At 37.3% G+C, this 21,245-nt stretch overlaps 1 protein-coding gene across 1 annotated transcript in view; it reads right to left on the bottom strand.

The window, feature by feature from the left end:
• The window catches only part of LOC149298289 (protein diaphanous homolog 2-like), a gene marked incomplete at its 3' end in the record, with an annotated part of 441,418 nt that overhangs the window by 251,256 nt on the left and 168,917 nt on the right, over nt 1-21,245 (bottom strand). The window contains exons 19-21 of the mRNA XM_089487690.1: nt 20,723-20,827; nt 14,008-14,337; nt 5,164-5,278 (exon numbers count right to left, since the gene is read on the bottom strand). Coding sequence (XP_089343816.1) covers nt 5,164-5,278; nt 14,008-14,337; nt 20,723-20,827 — 550 coding nt within the window. The remainder of the gene's footprint in view (nt 1-5,163; nt 5,279-14,007; nt 14,338-20,722; nt 20,828-21,245) is intronic.

Raw genomic sequence — 21,245 nt, 5'->3', positions numbered from 1 at the left:
TAGAATGGCACAGATGAAGGTCAAGTAATAGGCACATTTAGGAGGAAAAACTGTTCCTCGTTAATGTGCTTCATTTATATTGTTCCAAGCATAATCTTCTTTAATGTGTATATACATCTTTTTTCTTAGCTTACTAATTGGCAGAAAATATGGCATTGGATGCTCATTTCTTTACACCATTATGATTAGTGATTTTCATGGTGTGATATAACAGCAAACATTATTTTCTTTACCATGGGATGGCGTTAAATGTAATAAGTAATAATAAGTAAAAAAATAAACAAAAAGTAAAAAAAGAAATAAAAAATAAAAAAGATATATGACAATCAGGGCAGTTCTGGATAGTACGAACCTTATGTATTTTTTGCACCTTATTATGTAATCACTATTACTGTATTTATATAAACTCATTCGTTGGCTTATACTCATTCTAACCTAATTCATTGTTAATGCTTAATCAAAATAGATTTTTTTTTATTTGGCTGTTAATTTTGATTATTAATACTATTTGAGTGCTGTTGAATATAAACGATAACAGCAGACCGAGGAGAGAAGAAGAATAAATCATTGGAATGTTCTTTACTATCCACATTTTAAATGTAAAATACATTCAATGACTTCAGCCAAACAGTGAAATAATAATAATAATAATAATAAATCATTAATTATAATAATAAATCATTAATAATAATAACAACAACCAGCCATGGTAATACTAATGGTCAGGGAGTGGATACTGTCCAGAGAAGAGGGAAGTAGCCCAGAGACCCGGGGAAGCAAGGCTTCACCCAGAGACTCCTAGTCAAAACCGAAGAGTTCCCAGGTATTATCATTAATGATTGAAATCATTTTTCATTAATGATCTTTAAATATCCATAAACACTTTGTTAATGAATGCAAAACAATGAATGAAAAAACATCAAATAGCCACAGACTGCTGGAACAAGTTACATGACATCACAATTCAGGGATATGTTCAAATCTGTTCAAATACACTGCCATCAAGACCAACGTTTTACCCGTATTGAGCAAACAAAAACATTTTAATAAAAATATTTTCTCCAAGCATTTATTTATAAAATAATTTTATGGGCCGGCTTGTAAAATGGATGTTTTCAATAATCCGTGCCTGTTGTTTCGGCTGCCATGTTTCATTGAAAGGCAGTTTTAGCGTCTCGCAGACTAATTGCCAGGGACAAAGAATGGATCTCTTGGTGAGGCTCAATCATTTTTGTAAACACAAATCTTGGAAGTTCCCATATTAAACTTGTCTTTTAAGTAATTACAGAATCATGTCCTGAGTGCACTTACTCTCGCAGAACCCCAGAACTGCTGACAACGAGCAGTCTTAAATAGTGATTGATTGTTAATTATTATTCCTCATCATCCATCATCATAAGCTTTTAAAGCCCCTGTCAAATTAAGTGAGGTCAGTAAACCGTATTTAAATGAAGATTACAAAAACTTGAAGATGCAGCTATTTGATAAACAATGCTTCAGGAAATGATCTTATCAATTAGAAAAAAACCCTGTTCTGACCATTTTTATTAAATTAAATTAATCGGGGCGCAGAGAAAGAATACTGTACTTACACACAAACACAAAATAGATCTGAACCCTATCAATGCTCTACATCAAACCTTATCTTCTCCAGAAAATGTAATAAATAATGAACTTGTAGAGTTTCTTGCAAAAGTTTTCTTTCAGAGCTGGTTAATATCTACATTGGTTGTCATCTCTCAGCTGACCTGCGATAATGAATATATATATATACATTTTTAAATATCTATAACTATAAGCTGAAATATCTCGTGCAGCTTCACATGGAACATCTGGAACTCTGTCAATATGTAAATATGCCAAATCCATGGCAAATCACGAGAAATATGACTAAGCAAAGGGAATTTTGACATCCAAGAAGAATAAACAAAAGAAAGAATGTAATAATCCACCCTAAGTGTATGACCCACATGGAAGCAGTCAATGAATGTGTAGGGAGTGGAAGAAAATCCATGTAGAATGCAGGAGACGGAGGGAATGTTTTAGATCACACAAGGATGCATTAATAGAGATCAATATAAAGCAGGATAATATGTTTAGGAGCCATGGCTATAAGGATCGTCAACTTCGGACTCTTTGCCTTTGGTTAGAGGGCCTGTGAGACATTATGTTACTGGACTAGTAGAGTGTGTTGGAGTCAACTTCTGGGCAAAGGGTGTACATGTATTGTTGCCGAAACCAGTATTATATATAAAACTATTATGTATGGTTGAATTGTTACCTTTTTTATGGTAAAGGTAATAGATGTTTTGCTAATTGTAATAATCTCTAGAAGGAATGCACCTATTGCCCTTTGTATCAGTCTGTATATACTGTATATTGTAGTGTGTAATATTTTCAGGCCTGTCTGCTCTTCCTACAGCTGTTTGTATCCCAAATAAACGTTCATACATTCAAAGAAGTCTGGTGGTCATCACATCTTTGGGTTTCTACAACGGAGGGTTGTCCTCATTTGGTAACTATAAGCCAGTGACTCAAGGATCAGACTCCATCACATCATCTCTGCACAAATAACCCTGCATGTGAATCTTTTAGAATAATATATATGTGGATATGTGGACAAAACTGTAACTGGGGCCATAAATGTTACTTCCAAAGATCTTAAGCAAGGTCCTCTAGGGCAATAAGGCTTATCATGGCCAGATCCAGCTCTGGACCCCCCAAAACACACTGGTCCAAGCAGATAATGCCACACTTGGCTTAGGGATCTTCTCACCTTGCCCAAGGAGCACAGGAGAACTATTCCTTCAACAACCTCTGTGATTAAGAGACTTCAGGGAGTTTAAATCTAGGACATGTTGTAGGCTTCATGAAATTCCAGACCGGACCTCCTATTTTGTTGTAGAACACCCTGCTCTGAATTCTACAGCCCAGGGACTCATACACAAGATTTGCACATCATCTGAGGACAAAATCCACGTGAAATACCTCCCTGGGGTCCTTCAACATCACAATTACAAGATTACAAAAATATCACCGCATACTGCAAAGCCTAAATACATTAAATATCATAAACCAAGTGTGCACCTTCCTATATTAAAAATATATAATTTATTACTATTTATTAAAACAGGATTTTGGTATATTCCCATTTCTTTATGTATACTTAACGGTGCCACACTCTAAAATCTGTGACGGAGCCTGTAGAAAGCCTGGCTATGCTTGATAAATCCTGTAATATCTGTAATGTTCTGAGCTTATAACATAATATGTTGAAAATTAAATCCAATATAGTGTATTCTAAATGGTCAGACGCCTACAGCCGCAAACTGCTTTTTTCCAATCCTTTTTATGAGAAAACTACCATATACTACAAAATATGGACAGAAGAAGTATTAAAATTCTACTGACTTCAATTCAACTCCAGCTATGTAACAGTCAGTTCTGGAATGCTGTGTGATCACTTAAAACCTAAATCTTATATGACCTTCGGATAGAAAGAATACAGCTGATTTAATAATGTTTGGTAAAGATAACAATTTATATATATATATATATATATATATATATATATATATATATATATATATATATAATACAAAGATGTTCCCCCCTCTTCTCTCTCTCTCTCTCATTTATATATATATATATATATATATATATATATATATATATATATATATATATATATATATATATATATATTGGTACCTTTAGTTCTCCAACATTGTTAAATTACCTATATTCTTTATATTCAAATATGGCTTAGGTTATATATATATATATATTATTATATACTGTATGTGTATATATATATATATATATATATATATATAATTTTATTATATACTGTATGTATATATATATATATATAATTTTATTATATATTAAATAATTAAAAGAGGCTGGAATAATCACATGTATTACTCATAACCCAAACTTCCATGTTGTTATAAGACTAGCTTTGATCTATATTAAACAGATACGAAGTTGTGTGTAAATCACTTTGCTACCACTAGTTACTATTGTATATCTATCTATCTATCTATCTATCTATCTATATATGTATATATATATATATATATATATATATATATATATATAGATAAATATATAATGTAAAAGGGTGAAGCCGTATTTGTCCAGTAGACACAATGTCAAAAAATAGAGTACTTGTTTTAAGTTGTAACCTCTATCATGTTGATTAGTATTGCTTCGGACCTGATGAAGGGAGGATAACTCTTGAAAGCTTGTCTTTTAAATATTATGTTAGTCCAATAAAAAAGGTATCACCGCATACTCTGCAATACTCTATTTTTTGACATTGTATATATATATATTATTTTTTTTTCTTTTACTACGTATGAAATTATCAATCTGGGTTTTATCTGATCATGTTCCTCACTAAATATCTCTATGTAACTTTGTGAAGAACGAAAGGGTTTAGGGTTTATCGTTGATGTATAGTTGGGAAATAGCAGCACAGCTGGAAAGCACGGGAATCGTCACTCGTGAAAGTTGTTCATGTCAAGAAACTACAACGTATGAGACATCTGAAGCTTCAGCACCAAGGACAGGGATTGTAACGTGTCTAGAGAGAAATCCTTGCTCTGTATCATAGTGCTTTAGGAGGACCCCTTTTTTGAAGACGAAGCAGGTGCAGATATGCCACATGGTGCAAATGGTTTGACAGATAACAGATGCTTACAGAAAGCCGAAGAGGATGACATAAGCTTGGGTAAGCCTGACTTGCTTTCCTTTAAAACCCATAGTCCACAAAAAAGACATTGCCCCAAGAACTGTGTAAAAGAATACCTGTTCTTATGATCTTACATCCTATTTATTGAAAACAGGCCACCGGTATCAACTTTGCTTTAAGATTTTGATATTGTTCTTTAATCTTCATATATAAAGAAGAATATGACATCAAAAAATATTAACAACGATGTTGATGAATCTATACTTAAATCCCAAATAATCCATACCTATTTTTAAGTTATAATGGCATCTTATCAGACAATATAACTTCACAGAATCTCAATATTCAGGACAATTAAGGCAATGAGACAAATTCATAGTTCAGGCAAAGATCATCGGATTCTTGCGTTCACCACAAATACATTCACATTTATTTACAAGAAACGTTGTAAATCATTTTCTCACCTTTCATGTGCGTCGCAAACGTCTGTGATAATCTTACAAAGAGATCAGGGTGTTCAAATCTGTCTTCCTTGGCCTTGACCCAAATACAGTTCTCTGATAGTTCTTGTGGTTCAACCTAAATTAGAAGAAAAAGTTCACATAAACAGAAATCAATCATATGATAAAATCAGCGGTCTAAAGGAAACCCAACCTGTGTTCAAGGAAATACATTTTTTTTGCTGATAATTCACTTTACAAAGTATTGTTAAAGTATTTTTGAAAGGATATGTATTAATTAATTGTGTACGACCATACCTGGGAACTCTCCGGGTTTGACCCAGAGAACTCCAGGTCAACATCCGAATCCTCCGGGTCGAGGAAGTGGGGTCTTGACACGCCCCACTCTCGGTTCATTTCCCCTTTAAATGGGGGTCTTTCCTGCGATGTCAACGGGAACTCCCCCTGACATCACCGGGAACGCTACCAACTTCAGTGGGAATGCCCCCTACATCAACAGGACCGCCCACCGACGCCAGGGCAGGCTTCGAGCAGCCGGAGCCCACAGGTTCCCAGGTATGAGTATGACAATCGGAACCACTGTTGAGGTTATTACACCTACATGTCCATTTGTTGCTCTGTATTCAGACTGGGCAGCAAAGTTTTGTTGGTATTGATAACATTTTACTAATAATCACAATCCTACTGAAAAATGAGCCCGTCATAGAAAGAAACCTAAATGCAACAGCAAAGAGTTTTGTGGAGTTGTGGCAGATGATGGGCCCCACTTTATCTGGATCACAATTTTGAGTGTTGGTACTATTTGCCAGAACTTCTCAGAATCCAGGAGACATGTGACTGAACTGTCTAAAACTTCAATATACAGGTTTCATGACTCCAGCCTTCCAATAAAATAATGGCATCTCTAGTTTCCAACTGCTGTGTTCCTGGTGACTGTTTTTATTTGTATTAATGTATAATGCAAGCTAACTCTCCAAAGACACACTCATTTTATTAAAAAAATTATAAAAATCTATGAGATTTCTCCTGAGGAGACATCGGAGACACTGAATTGACCAATTTCCTTCCTACTGAAACCATGCATTTGGAAAGTCATTTGGGGGTCTATTGACTTAAAGAAGAGTTTGCCTTTAGCCCTTATACCTTATGAAGGGTCCTGTATAATGTGTAGTTGAATCGGTGAGACTTCCCTAAAATCTCCTCGCTCATAAATAATGCATCATGCTGGGTTAGCTCAGCCATCCTAGATGGAGAAACCTGCTGCTGTTGGCCCTTCACAATGAATGGTGAGAGAGTTAAAACCACAACTCTCCTTCCAACTCTCCCTTAAGTGAATAACCCCCTTTGTACTGGTTTCTTTTTTAACAAATGATGTGTGATTGAGGATTGGGAAATCCAGGTGTCCTCGGTACATTAAGGGTCCTTGGGTTTTATCCATCCTCAAAATAAGAACACAAAAAAACTATAGATTGTATTGAGAAGTGTTAAAAATTTGGTTCCACGTTATTTTGTGTATTGTGATGTTATTGCGCGTGTGCTCGTTTGGTTTTAACAAAAGCAACTGTTCTGTCTTCTGTTCTAGTGGATGTTATAACTTTTAAAGATTTGCTGTAATAGAATCAGATGTATCTCCAAGCCTCACAGCGGCTTAGCCATATTTTTACTTTCTCGCATGCAAACGGAGCTCCTGGTTTTGCAGAAAATTAAAACTGAGTTGATTTAATTTCTACGGAGAACATTTTTGGATGTTCCAATCGTCATGGCCAGCTGCAGATCACAAATCAGCAGATACTTTTTGCTATTTAATCTCTTCTCCCTCCGCTCTAGGCCCCGAAGACCTGGATCACATTCACTAGCCTTGCACAGCTGACTGTTCAGGATAGCTCTGTTTCTTTCATTACCTAAATTTTGTTTTAACATTTGGTCTTATGATAGAAAATGTTTATTTTGGTGAGATAAGAATATATGAACCCAAAGATAAAAACGTCATTTCTACTTCAACCGTTCCTTTATGGCATTTGTCATTTCTTGGCATTTATACTAGAACTCTTTTACCATGGAAGGAAGGTATATAAATTGCTCACTAATAACCTGTGCTGCTTTTTTAGGAAGGGTTAGTATTGGAAAATCTTTGGGGAAGATTTACTTATCTAGGACTGGATTTACAAAGACAGGGATTGTTGACTATTCGTCTAAGAAGGTAGCGATCGGTGTTCACATTGACCTCCGACCAGGTAATTAGTTTTGGACAAGGACCATACAAGGTTACATCCCCAGACAGTGTGAAGGCTGGTAATACCTATGCCTTGTTATTTTACAGTGGCATCTATTTATTATTTTATTTTACTTGTAGATCAACCATTCTCTGCAGTTTCCATCTAACCTTTTACTTGAGTTCCGAGATTAAACCAATTGGTTAGTGAAGATTGGGCAGACTTGATGGGCTGAATGGTTGTTATCCGCCATCAAAATCTAATTTCTATGAGACATGAGATGGCCGTGTATTGCTGACACTTAACAGACATGGAGGAAGGATATGGGGCCAATTTCTAGGCTCTGCAGTTCTTGAAGTTTGCAACATCTGTGTATAAGAGATGTTCATTCACATCAGTCTGTATATGACATGCTTTTATGTTTATGGCCGACGCTGTTTTTGTGCCATCTGTGCTTCGAAACAGCTGGAAGGGACTGAAATTTTGCTTATGGCTGTATCTGTAATCTTCAAACTTCCACTTTCACCTTTATTGCTATACTCATTGCATATGTCTCCTGGTAGATATTGTCTATAAATACATCGCAGTGCGTTATACCACCAAATTAACAAATAAGTCATCAAATGACCCAACTCGTTGCCAAAGTTCTTTCCAGTCTTTTCTTTTAGAACAAATCTCTGGATTACTAGACCAGTAACATTCCCAAATATCCAGTTATTAACTGGAAAAATGGCTTGCAAACCCATGCCACCAAAGGGTTCCTCTGTCCATATTATATGACCCATATCCCTCTGTCCCTCTTTCCTCCCCTGATGTCCCTCTTTTCCAGGAGCTCAGAATGTTCCCTGGGTATGAGACTATCGCAGTGTTCTACAGTCATAAACGTCGAAATATATACGTTAAATGTTAACCAAAGACAACAGAGGCCCTTGACCCGGGAGGGCAAATTAACAATGTTGCCCCTTTAGCCTTCTAGGAGGTTAGGAGATACAAGGAGGTAGTAAGTACGGAATTTAAACATCCCGTCTTCTGTTTTCTGCAGAAAAGGATTTGGAAAATAAACATGATTTTGTTTTTTCATTTATACATAACACTGCAGAGAAATTTGCTAATGGAAATCTAAAGACTGAATAATATTTTTGTTTTCTGCCGGTGTCAGTATTAGACGGGTTCTCTGCAGAGGCTGTCAGCGTGTAAAAAAAAAAAGAAATTTTAATTTAATATCATTTCACTTTGCATGACTCTTAGATATACACTTAGTCAATAACAGCGGTAGAGAAATTTCACATTTGCACATCCCGATTTTTTTTTCTATAACCAAAGCAAAGTTAATGAATTATGCTATGAAAATCATATCAGCGTGTAGTTTCCAGGGCTAGGGTGGGAGTACAAATTCTATTGAGCGTTATTTTTTTTTCTCTGCAGTACTAAGAGAACGCACCCTTGCACTTAATATCAGCCTCATAATAGTAGCTTTTAGGCTCTTGCTGCCAATAATGTCTTTTAGGAGGTGAAAACTATTTCGAATAATGGTGGACGGGACAATGAATTGCACTTAAACGTGATCTGAAGTGTAATTTTTAGGGAGTTTTTTTTATCACAGAGCCTTGCAATAACGTAGAATGGGTTTTAAACAACAGTGGTTGTTTAGAACAAATACATGAGAGTGTATGGATGAATGGCTGACCCATTCTTACTGTCTAGCACATCAAACAACAGATAATAATTGGGTGAGCTAAAGCTGCTCCTTACAGTTGTAGGATATCTAAGTACAAAAGGAGCAAGTAAAAAAAGAAAATAGTACAAAAATATGTTTAATACCGACATCTTTACAATCCAAAACTGGATAAGTATTAAATCCTTAATTGCTATCTTACTTTCTTCCTCTCTTCTTTCCTTGGTTCCACCCTCTCTTCTTTCCTTCCTTGCTTCGTCCTTCCCTTCTTTCCTGTCTTCCTCACTCTCTTCTTTTCTTGCTTCCTCCCTCCCTTCCTTGCTTCCTCTCTTTCTTTTCTTCCTTGCTTCCTCCTTTTCTTCTTTCCTTCCTTGCTTCCTTTCTCTCTTTTCCTCTTTCCCTTCCTCTCTTCTTTCCTTGCTTCCTTTCTTCTTTCCTTCCTTGCTTCCTCCCGCCCTTCTTTCCCTGCTTCCTCACTGTCTTCCTTTCTTGATTAATATTATTATTATTTATTGTTTTATATAGCGCCATCAAATTCCGTAGTGCTTCCTTCCTTCCTTGCCTCCTCTTTCTCTTCCTTGCTTCCATGCATCAATTTCTTCCTCTATTGCTTCCCAACATTTGCCATTAAGTCAGCTGCATTATTCCTTATTTGTCCTTAATCCCGAAAACATAAGTAGGGAAATAACAAACAGTGCCTTGTCCCCAAACATCCAAAAGTAACACCCTAAATGTTTTGCATGTTAAAGAAAATATCAAGGAAAGAAAGTAATATTTAAGAGACACTCCACTGAATGGCTGCTTAAAGCTACCAACTAGTGGCAGGAAAGTGTTCCCATTGAAATGAATAGGAGCGCTTTCCAAGCAGGAGTACTGGTGTCTTGTTATACACCACCAACACCCCCAAGCATTTACTGAGCCAACACTGGACCTGACTTGCGGTAAGTATATCACATAGCAGTAGATGTATTAAGCCAAAGACACCTCCTGCATGGCAAATTACTGGGAGGGGGCAAGGGTGAAAAAAGGGGCAAATATATATGGGGGGGATCTGCAGACCCCCCCCCCCAAAAAAATGCATTTGCAACACAGACCACATACAAATTGAAAGGGTCATTGCAGATATCATATGCATTAAAGTGCATATGATGGCTGGAGTGCCCCTTTAAGACACCAAACAGTTGCCCTTCAGAATGTGTAACCTGTGCTTACCTTGTATCCAAAAGTAGGGACAGCATATTATCTGTTAAATATTAAATTATCATCCCAGGACAAGTTACTTTGTATAATGATACTGAATATGAATTATGAGATAAGCATTTGAAATCCATTTGTTTCTTTTGTTAATGGATGGTCGCCAGTATCTGCTTACGTACTGGATTCAAGGAAGCCTCGGGCCATCTCTGAAATGCCATAATATTTTCACCGTCTTCATTAGTATATAAGATTACAAACCGCAAATATTTACATAAATAGTAAAATGCCCTGTAACTAATATATGACAGTTATTCTCATATAAAATGACTAAAAGGATCATTTGTAATTTTCCGCTGTAGCATTAAACTCATTTTTTTATTTTTCAACCAAATTAGAAATATAGGACAAACGAATCTCATGAAACACATTATTATATCGTGTCCCACTGACAGTATGTCTCAAAATCACATATTTTATTGAGTTTTAATGCAAAATCCCAGCAGTGGGTGGCAAGTTATTTGTTAACATTTTAGACAAACACAAGTATATGAGCTTTATGTTGCAATGCATCAAATCTTTTATACGTATATTAGAGTAAATATAATAAATTCACTCCGGTATAATTCTGTTTCATCTTTGTCTTTTCTGTAATGTTTCTCTGACGCATTAATGGGAAAATGTTGGATACATCTCCATCATCCCTAAAGAATGCAAATCATTTCTCATCCTAAATGTTCTACTTTTCTAAGTTTTGGGATGCTGTAGAGAGTTTGATTGCAGTAGGGGGATGCTGGAAACTTAAAAACCAATCCATTGGTGCAATACTAAGGTCACCATGCCCCAAAATAATTAAATACACATAATTAAAGATGAATTCCCACTAAATGATATGACTTGTATAACATTCAAAATTAGTTATCAAAATTATTTTGCTGATTGCTAGTTTTTACATTATTTGATGATTTAGACATCAGTATGTATGCGTCTGGGTCTACTTAACAAAGACCCAGACTCCCTATGATACTGCCTGTGGTAAACAGCCTACGGTGCTCAGTCTTAATCTTCTAGATATTGGCACTGACTAATGAAGGCCTATAGATGAGTGGACTTCATTAGATATGCAGGACTTCATTAGCATTGCCATAAAGAATAGGAAAATAAATAATGTTTTTTTTAATGGAACTTCTTCTTTAAGGAAAAGATTGATGTACCGTCTGGTCTTAACCGTGCATGTATCAGTTCTATGCAGACATACGTGGACTCTTGGAGTGGGGATCATGCCAACTGAAAATCAGTACTGACGTCGAAAAACTTTATGGAAAAGAAGATGCAGTTTGCTTGATAGAGCTTTCAATTGCCAGGACCAAGAAAAGAATGCCTATGCTTCTTTGAGAAATGGTTTATCCGTTTCAGTGATATATATAAATGAAGAATGTTGTTGGGTGTACAGTAAAAGAGCTGGCAGACAGCACAATAAAGAGTTTCAGAAATCAAACACCTTCAACTTGATCTATCACTTTTTTTAACTGCAGGATTTTCCATGAAGAACGAGACTAAACAAGATTTTACAGGTTCTATCGTAAGGCGGCAGTAAATAACCTCGTTCTCCGCTTTAAGGTCTGCACCAAAAAGGTCAAAGACCAGCTTTCTTTACTTCATCACAGGCATGATTGCAGTGACAACTTGTAACATTCTCCCCATATGTCACTCTCATCTTTTGTAGATCAAGTTATCTGGATCTTCAGGACATATTACAAGACAAGTCCATATGTAATATATGATTTGTGTTCTCAATCCCGGCACGTTTATGCTCTTATGCCAGTTGCTCAAAACACTGCATCAGGTCAAACCATAGTTGGTTCTGTGACTAAGGAGTAATGATACAAAGATGAAAACCAGAGATACCTTTGGAGGCCACCTTCTCTCGATTTAAAGCCTCGGAGTATGACTTAGTCCAACAGTGTATACTTCTCAGTTTCTGGCCTATTGGAGTCCCCAGAAATATTTGGGAACGGGCCATACAAAGGACCACATACAAAAATAGGGGTACTACTTATAACTCCTAATGGAATGTATGGCGTTCCACTGGGTTCATTAATGAATGCAATCACAAGTGGAATCACCCTTCAGGCCACACTTCTCTCTGATTTCTTTCTAGCCTTTCTTTACAGTTCTTTTCATTTCATCTCAAGCGTTTATGGTTACTTTTAGTATAAATAACCAACCTCTGGCACAGCGGGTAAACATATGCATTTCCAGCGATAGGCTTCAGTTCAAAATTAATCGTGATACCTGCTTCCCTGATGATTATTCACGTGGTCTTTGGCCTCTACTACAGACTGCAAGTGACAAGTTGTTGGCTTTCACAGACCTAGCGAATATTAAGTACTCTTAAAATAAAGTGAAAAGATAATTTTGACCTATATATTAAGTTTGTGAAGTATATTCTCAACATAAAGATACTACACATAGATAGTTGACTTTTAACGTTAATTTTGTTTTTTGTTTATAAAATCACTTTGAAATTGTATTGTCATCAAATCTTAACATGTGAGACTACTTCAGCGCTTTTGAAAAGCTGGTAATGCACCTTGGGAACGCTTGTTAACGATATATTAATAATTGCTTTGGCAGGTGACTCCATGAATTCCCAAGCAAGACGTGGATATGACAGAATTAATTTTGAGACACGCAATATTCTGCAGAACTAAATGATTTAATGGTCTAACTAATAAAACAATAAAATAATTAACTGTTTCCAATTGCTGAATAATAACAGGAGCAAAAAAAGCAACAAAGGGCACCAGACAGACATCGGCATCTCATGGCTGTACAAACATTCTTTTCAAGGACTCACACACTCTAGAATGTTTTTAGTTATTCAAGAGAGAACCTGTTCCTTGTCAGTGCAATGTGATCTGTGATCTGATAGATAATGTCAGACTTCAGCAAAGCCGGGCTGGATGAAGTTAAAGTACAATTATTACTTAAAATAATTTTTATAATGCCACCATAATTTGTGCTTTGGAAGTTCCAACCTGCCTTCTCTGGGCAACCAGTACTTCCAGCTGACAGAAAGCGATGGGAATGTGATTTTGATCAAGACTGATGGAATGGGGATCTTAACTAGACACCGTTTACCAATCTGGGGTCAAATAAAGCATTCCTCACTGCGAGAACAAATGAGAAGAAAGCTTGGTCGGAATCCGACCTCATCTGTTTGGCTGAAACATTGGAATGTATCAGCTTTCAAACTTCATCTTTACAAACACACTTTCCTAAACATTCCAAGAGAACAATAAAAATAAATTGTGTCGGGAACTGTCTGCATTTCTCCGAGTGAAGCCCTTCATCTTCAGGTCTTTCGTCGGTTTCTTCTTTCTCTGAGCAGGGGAGTAGCATGTGGCCACCCCATTCCATGTCCGTACTCCCTCCTACTAAAGGCCATCTTGAAAACATGTGGTTAGCTCTTCCCCTACACAAAACTGCTCCCCAGAAGAAGGACAGCCAAAGGTTGCTTCTACTCGAATAACTGAAGTTGTTTTCAAGGTTTAATGCGAGTTTAAGGTTCAAATAATCCTAACCTCCCATATCTCAGATTCTGCACTGACCACAAATCATATTGTTTTTAGGGAACATGTTTTCATATTGATGAAAAAAAAGAGACATAATTTTGAAAACTAGCCTCCTCTTCTTCAAACTGAAAGCTTCCCTTTCACACATGCAACAAAATAAGAGGTGCAGAAACATATGATATTTTACCTTTGACCAGTTTATCCTTTTCATGTTGGATTCTAGCTTGTATGCTTTCTTGGGCTTCATTCCAAAAGGTAAGACTACTGGAGGAGGCACTGGGGCTGAAGGCGGTCGGATACCTCCAAAAGGTGGAGGTGGTGGAGCAGGACCCCCAAATGGGGGTGGAGGTGGAGCACGTGGGGGCCCCATTCCTGGAGGTGGAGGTGGTGGAGGAGGGATCCCACCAGGTGGTGGAGGTGGTCGTGGAGGAGGAGGCACTGCTCCACCAGGCAGTGGTGGCGGAGGAGGTGGTACAGGACCTCCAGTCGGTAGGGGTCCACTTGGAAGTTTAGCACCCTGAAAGATCAAAACACATAATCAGACATGTATAGACAGTGGAAATGGGACGTTTAAACCTTTGACTGCTATACTCCATCACCAAAAACTTCATATTCCCTCTTCTAAACATCCACAATATGAGAATAAATATTAGCTTTAAAATCAATGTAATTGCTGAAGAAAATAAAAATCCAAACAACGCAGAAAACTATATGTGAGCGTTGTAATTTTTTTATTTTTTTTTACATTTGGATGTTCCTGGCAGTAACAGATAGAGATTCTAATTGCGTGAGCCTAAATTATAATCACAAATCTGTCATGTTCACATTATCAGCACTGCAGAAAATCCATCTGCTAAAATGAATTTAGCAGCCGCGCGGCCCAAATGCCAAAGAAAGATCACAACTGGTCTTGCTTATCTTTTTTTTTATATTTTTTTAACTTCGTAACTAACCAATTGGCATGAGCAAAATTCATAAAATCCTGATAATTTAACCAATTCTGTGCTTATTAAACCCTTTTTCAGAAGTCCAGTTGGCTTTAAAGCAATGGAAATAGCTCTGGCATGCAACGTGTTAAACTACTCGGCCGCACGCATCGAACGAGTGTATAAATCAGCACTTAATTCACGGAAAGAACCGTCGAACTTTGAAAAAAGCTCTAGCTAAAACATGCAAGTTGCTGACAAACTGATATCCTTGCATCGCTTCCAATTCTAAATTTACTTTACCGAGTGAAATCCTACTTGCAAAATTTGTTAACGTTAACTTTTGAGATGTTCCCCTTCCTAGGGGCGGCCATCTTGTGAATTTAGTTATAGGATTTTGCAGCAAGATATGTAGTAATGTATGTCTTAAGAAGGTTCCTGACCTATATATATCCATGGAAATGCATTTCAGAGCTAAAGGATTCCAAACATAGCATTGCATTATAGATCACACACAGAACAGCGTATCCTTGTTCTCTGTACTCTTTTGTAAATTGAATTAATGTGCCGTTTGTCCTTTAAGAATGTACAATGTGATAATCTGTAATGGGTTGAGGGAAGAGATGGAGAACCATTTTAGAAGTGCAATTTTATATTATGTTTTCAATGGAGAGATGGTTGTATACAGTGGAAGGGCTGTATGACATCATGCAACGGTCATCGAATACACAGAGACAGTTATTACAGTTCTATGGGATAGAGGTGCTTGAGCTCATGCGTTTAGATCACGGCGCATGATTCCACGTTAATAAGGGGATGCTTTGTTGGCATGGCATATCATTAACATACACAGTGCCCAGGGTTACTGTCAGAGTGTATGGGGCAGAAGAAATCAGATTTAGAAATGGGTGAGGCTTGTGAACAGGAATCATATGTCCATGTCTGCTATCAATCATATCAATCACTAAAACCAAGTTATTCTTTTTAAAATCTAATGCTATTCAATGCCTTGTCTATGGGATAGCTTTTCTCTTTCAGTATATATATATATATATATATATATATATATATATATATATATATATATATATATATATATATATATATAATGTTATAATTTATAGTAAATGAGGTGGCTTCCTAAATGGGGTCCCTGACATAAAGGGAACTATATGTATCCTTAGCTTTCCTGGTTTAGAGTTTAAAAAGTCACTAACAGGGAGACTCATGGTCATCATATTAATGTAGAGCATGAAGCATTTATATTGCTGGACTGTTTGGATTTAGGTGTCCAGAACCACTGGGCCCATCTAGTCCGCTGTTCCAGTTGGGAATAGAAAAGTAGTTTTCTAAACTGAAATGACGCAAACTCAACTTGACCATTGAGTGAGTAGACTCATAAGACTCTTCGTCAAGAAGAGTTACCATAAACTGAGTTCTGTGATTTCTGTCCCGTTCACTTGGGTCAAAAATGGAATCGTGTTCAGATATTCATAATAACAAAAATTCAGCAAACTCACCATATATATGATTCTCTATTCTTTTTATATGGATTCTGGAAGTAACAGATGCACCAAAACATAAAGTGCTATTTAATAAATAATATGTATGTATTATTTAAATATTATGATAATGTTCCTTTGCGAGCCTTTTACTGGCAATGCAGTCTTCAGGAATACGAGGGATCAATAGAAATTTTCTGTTGATTAGTTCTTTACGTACATGCTCAATTTAAGCGTCTTTATTGTCTGCATTAAAAAGAGGCCGAGACGCTAATGACAGCAATAAAAACACTATTTAATTCCTTAGCAATTTTAGCAAACTTCATTTACGTCAATGTGGTCAGCCAGGGTTTGTGATGAGAGTTACAAATCAAGAGTGGACATTGATTGTAAGCAACAGGGGTCGGAAGGGGTCCTGGCTCGTTTCGGAAGACAGCTTTCCCCTAATGGTCTTTGTCGTCAAAACATTATGTACGCCGTTTGCTTAGTAAGAATGGAATATGTCCTTAAGACAAAGGTAACCTTTTTCCCAGAGTGATGCAAAAGTTACAATAGAAGCTCATCTGGAACTTTTACAATATTAGTAATTAATGTAAATAACGTCGAATTAGAAACATAGAAACATAGAAAGTGACGGCAGATAAGAACCAGTAGGCCCATCCAGTCTGCCCAACCTCTGAGTACTTTCCTTAGTACCTGTCCTTATCCTATATGTAGCTTGGCCTTATGCCCATCCCATGCTTGCTTAAATGACTTTACTGTATTAACATCTACCACTTCTGCAGGAAGGCTATTTCATGCGTCCACTACCCTTACTGTACTGTAATATTGCCTCATGTTACCATTAAACCTTTGCCCCTCTAGTTTATGACTATGTCCTCTTGTTGTGGTAGTATTTCTCCTTTTAAATAAACTCTCTTCCTTTACCTTGTTGATTCCCTTTAAGTATTTAAATGTTTCTATCATATCCCCCCTGTCCCGTCTTTCTTCCAGGCTATATAGGTGAAGATCCTTTAACCTGTCCTGGTAAGGTTTATTCTGTGATCCATAAACCATTTTAGTAGCCCTTCTCTGCACCATTTCTATATCGTTCTGTAGATCCGGTCTCCAGTACTGTACACAATACTCCAAGTGAGGTCTCACAACGGCATACAACGGTACAACGGCATGAGCACTTCCCTCTTTCTACTGCTAATACCTCTCGCTATACAACCAAGCATTCTGCTAGCATTACCTGCTGCTCTACTGCATTGCCTGCCTACCTTTAAATCCTCAGAAATAATTACCCCTAAATCCCTTTCCTCACACGTTGAGGTTAGGACAGTACCAAATATTCTATACTCTGCCCTTGGGTTTGTATGCCCCAGGTGCATTACTTTGCATTTATCCACATTAAATGCCAATTGCCACAGCTCTGACCATTTTTCCAGTTGGAAATAAAAAGGTTATGCCATTTTCCAATGTCAAAAACATAATTTTTTAATATCATATTTAGAGGAATGCAGAAATACGATATACTTTTGACATTTAAGTCTTAAAGGGGGCAGTCCAACGGTATTGGGCAGAGAATGAAGTACCGGTAATTATTATGAAAGCGTAATGAGCAGATTTGGTAAATTTGATTTTTCTTGAACTGCTTTAACCATTTGGGTTTTTGAAAGCTTAACAGCGTAGTTGGTTTGTAACGTCTTCTGTTAACCACCATCTTGGCGCTGAACTGGTTAAACAGAGCCCACAATCTACTCAGCTCGATGAGGGCAATCTACACTGCGAGACGCTGAAAATGGATAGTGCCACGGTACTGATTTTTTAAACTAGTTTTGTCCCATGAGAATGAACCACATTATAAATTTGTTGATATAATAATTTCATGATTTCTGATAAGAAGAAGGCTGTGTAGAAGACAACCAAGCCCCCAAAAAGCTACTTTATTAAGATGTTAATTAACTTGCACTTTATTTACTGTGCTTTCGTTTTAATTATTGCATCTGGTAAGAATGTCAGGATCACATAATCCACTTCTGTTTAGAATCACTTGTGTGTAATTAAAAAGCCTTCACTGAAGTGTCACTAAATAAGTCAACGAAATGTCTACAAAATAAAGCTGGGAAACCGGGGCTTGAGAAACAAGAAATAAATGTCTAAAAATTGCCGCGCGCGTCCCGAAAAATAAATCTCTTACAAGAAAGTTACTAACGGGTGAAAAGAGTTGTATTTATCGATCTAGGCAAATGGCCTGGTGGGCCGCTGGCCGACAGCGCCCGGTAGTCACAGTGAAGCGGTTGATCAGGTGCAGGCCGCCTGCTGGATATGCCCAGCTGCACACTACGCTATCGGCCACACTTACATCATCAGGCAGCCGCTGGCCTTAAAGCGACAGGCGCATCTAGTCATCCCCAGTCTGGCCTGTATCCATCTACCACCTGTCTTTGCCTCTTCCTACCATGTACTCTGATTGTCGGTAGATGAGTAAATTCTACCTGGTCTAAAAATCTCATTTACTAACAAATACAACGCTGATACGCCTCTTACAGGCCATTCATAAACTATTTTATTCTTAGAATATGTTTAACTCCAAAGAGGCTTGCAGCTTGTATTCCAAACTCTGGAATACGTCTTATTCTTGCCTTGAGTCGTTTATTCAGAGGTCTGTTCTTACATAGCAAGTTGTAGATGAAGTTAAGAGGTAGTTCATTGAGTCAGGGGTGTAACATAGTCCCCGTGGCCCAAAGTCCTGGCGGCCGTCAAAGCCTTCTCGGAGCACAAATAGAACGTTTGACGCTGCCTCTAATGATGACGGCTATGAATGAATTCAGTAATTATTTATTAACAGGCCATCCTTTTACTTTAACAAGAGGTGGTAAATAGATGGAACAGCTTCCCATTAGAAGCGGTAGAGGCTAATACAGTAAGGGAATTTAAACATGCATGGGTTAGCCATAGATGTCTTATTAAAATCTGAGCAAACCACTGGCCTAACGATTATGCATCTGATTACAGCTTTAAACTGTTTTGAGTCATAAAAGTATACATCCATGTTAACTCCTTCACAGTTCAGGTTACATGATTCCATATTACCCTGCCGTAATGATTCCCCGAATAACTAAACAGACGTTACTGAAATAGAACAACGCCTGACACTTTCCATATTCCTAGCTCAATACGTCTTTAAATGGACATTATCTTATTGTATACACGAATGAAAAAAAAATGAAAAAGTAAATTGATATTTTTAAAGTGAATCCAGGGATCCAGTTTATCTGTAAATATGAAAGGGGATGAATGTCATCCGTAGACTCATTTGCTGGACGGCGGTGATCATATTACAGGTCTCGAGCAGCCTTTGGACATATTTCTTGGTTCATGGCTCCACGAAGTCCAGAGCTGCCTTCATTAAACACTAATGCATTCAGCTGCATTGTAATGTGATTTAAGAAGCAAGTTTCTGATTGTTCACAAGTTCTTTAGGGTTTATATTACAATTTACAAACTAGATTACAGGATCTTTTCAATAATATGCCAGCCAAACTCTTTTGTCAACCATGTGCTTTGACCGAAAATCAGCGAACTTGGGGGATAAAAGGCATTCTGTGGTATTGGGTTGCCTTCAAGGCTGCTTTTATGATGAAATATAATTGAGAAGTTAAAAAGTGTTCCACTAGACCTCCTATACGAACGGGACTGGTGATCCTTGTACAAAAGCTACCAAAAGTTTAAAAAGATCTGACGGAAAAGGGTAATTTTATCAGTGAACAAAAGTGTGGTTATCTTAGCTGAAAGGTCATGTGCTTGGAGAAAAACTTTTTTCTAGGAATACGTAGATTATATATGGAAACATTATTTGTAGTTTGTGCGTCATACTAACTTGTTTGATGGATCATTCTCAACTGGCCCACTGAGCCGGGGCCATCTGAGCAGCCTGATCACTTAATACGGCAATTTGACCCCAACCTTTCACTATAAGGCCAGAGCTAATTAATATAGACCAGGACACAGCAAAGGTTCACGTTCTTTGGCATCATTCTATTAGATATCACATCATAAATTAAATAGGATTAGCCTTCTCGCTTGGTTACTGGTGTCCTATGCACCCAAGTCTGATGCCTGCTGAGAAGGTAGCTGGAGTTCAAGAAAAGACACTAATGCCCTTCAACTGAAAGCTTTGCCAGGGTGTTCCTCAAAGTAACCAAATTTTCAACCTGGCACTACCCTGCTGACCAAGATCAGCTTTGGGTGAGTATGTACCCTTCATCTACGAACCAATGTCACGTCATTAAGGGCAGCAAGCAGATTGATATTGAGATGTGAATGTGAGTATCTTCCGATATGACTGGTTAATTTATTTCATCCAACCAGAGATAAATTACAAAAGGAAATCTGCTTTTCTTATACCGTTTATGGTAACTTAATCTGTGTTTTTTTTTTCTTCCTTGTAGAATTTTCGTGACATAAAGTCTATATTTTGCTTTATTACCTGCGTCCGTAGCTGCTGGATTTCCGTCTCCAGTTCTTTGATTTTCTCCTCTCGTTTCTGAAGCTCAGCCTGTGCCTCCTGTCGTGCCGTGAACTCTTCATCAAACTGCAAGGATCAGAGCGTAAAGTCAGCGTTTCCAATAGACTGTACTAAACGCTTCAAGGGAAGCTTCAACTGCGCCTTTCTTTGAAAACATCTTGAGAACCGTAATGCAACAAAATCCCAAACAGTCCAAAATATTAATCACTCTTTTTTTTTTTCCTTTTTCAAAGCAAACAAAACGGTGTGCTGTATACATACATTTCATATGCCTCTTCTAACAAAAAGAGTTGGGGGGTTCCTAAGAGGTGAAAAGTTGGACAGCGAAGGCAGCCTTGATTGTTAAGCAGATGAGTGCGATGAACAGAATTTTATTAGCCATTATTATTATTATTTACTGTTTTATATAGGGCCATCAAATTCAATAGTGCTGTACAATGGGTACTTTTCACCTCTTAGTAAATATGGCCTTCAGTAGTACAGG

This window comes from Sceloporus occidentalis, unplaced genomic scaffold (assembly GCF_023333645.1).
Source record: "Sceloporus occidentalis isolate IW3139 unplaced genomic scaffold, rSceOcc1.0.p SCAF_34, whole genome shotgun sequence".
Classification (NCBI taxonomy): Eukaryota; Metazoa; Chordata; class Lepidosauria; order Squamata; family Phrynosomatidae; genus Sceloporus; species Sceloporus occidentalis.
Note: the sequence above shows the minus strand (reverse complement) of the source record. Positions and strands in the feature narration are given on the sequence as shown.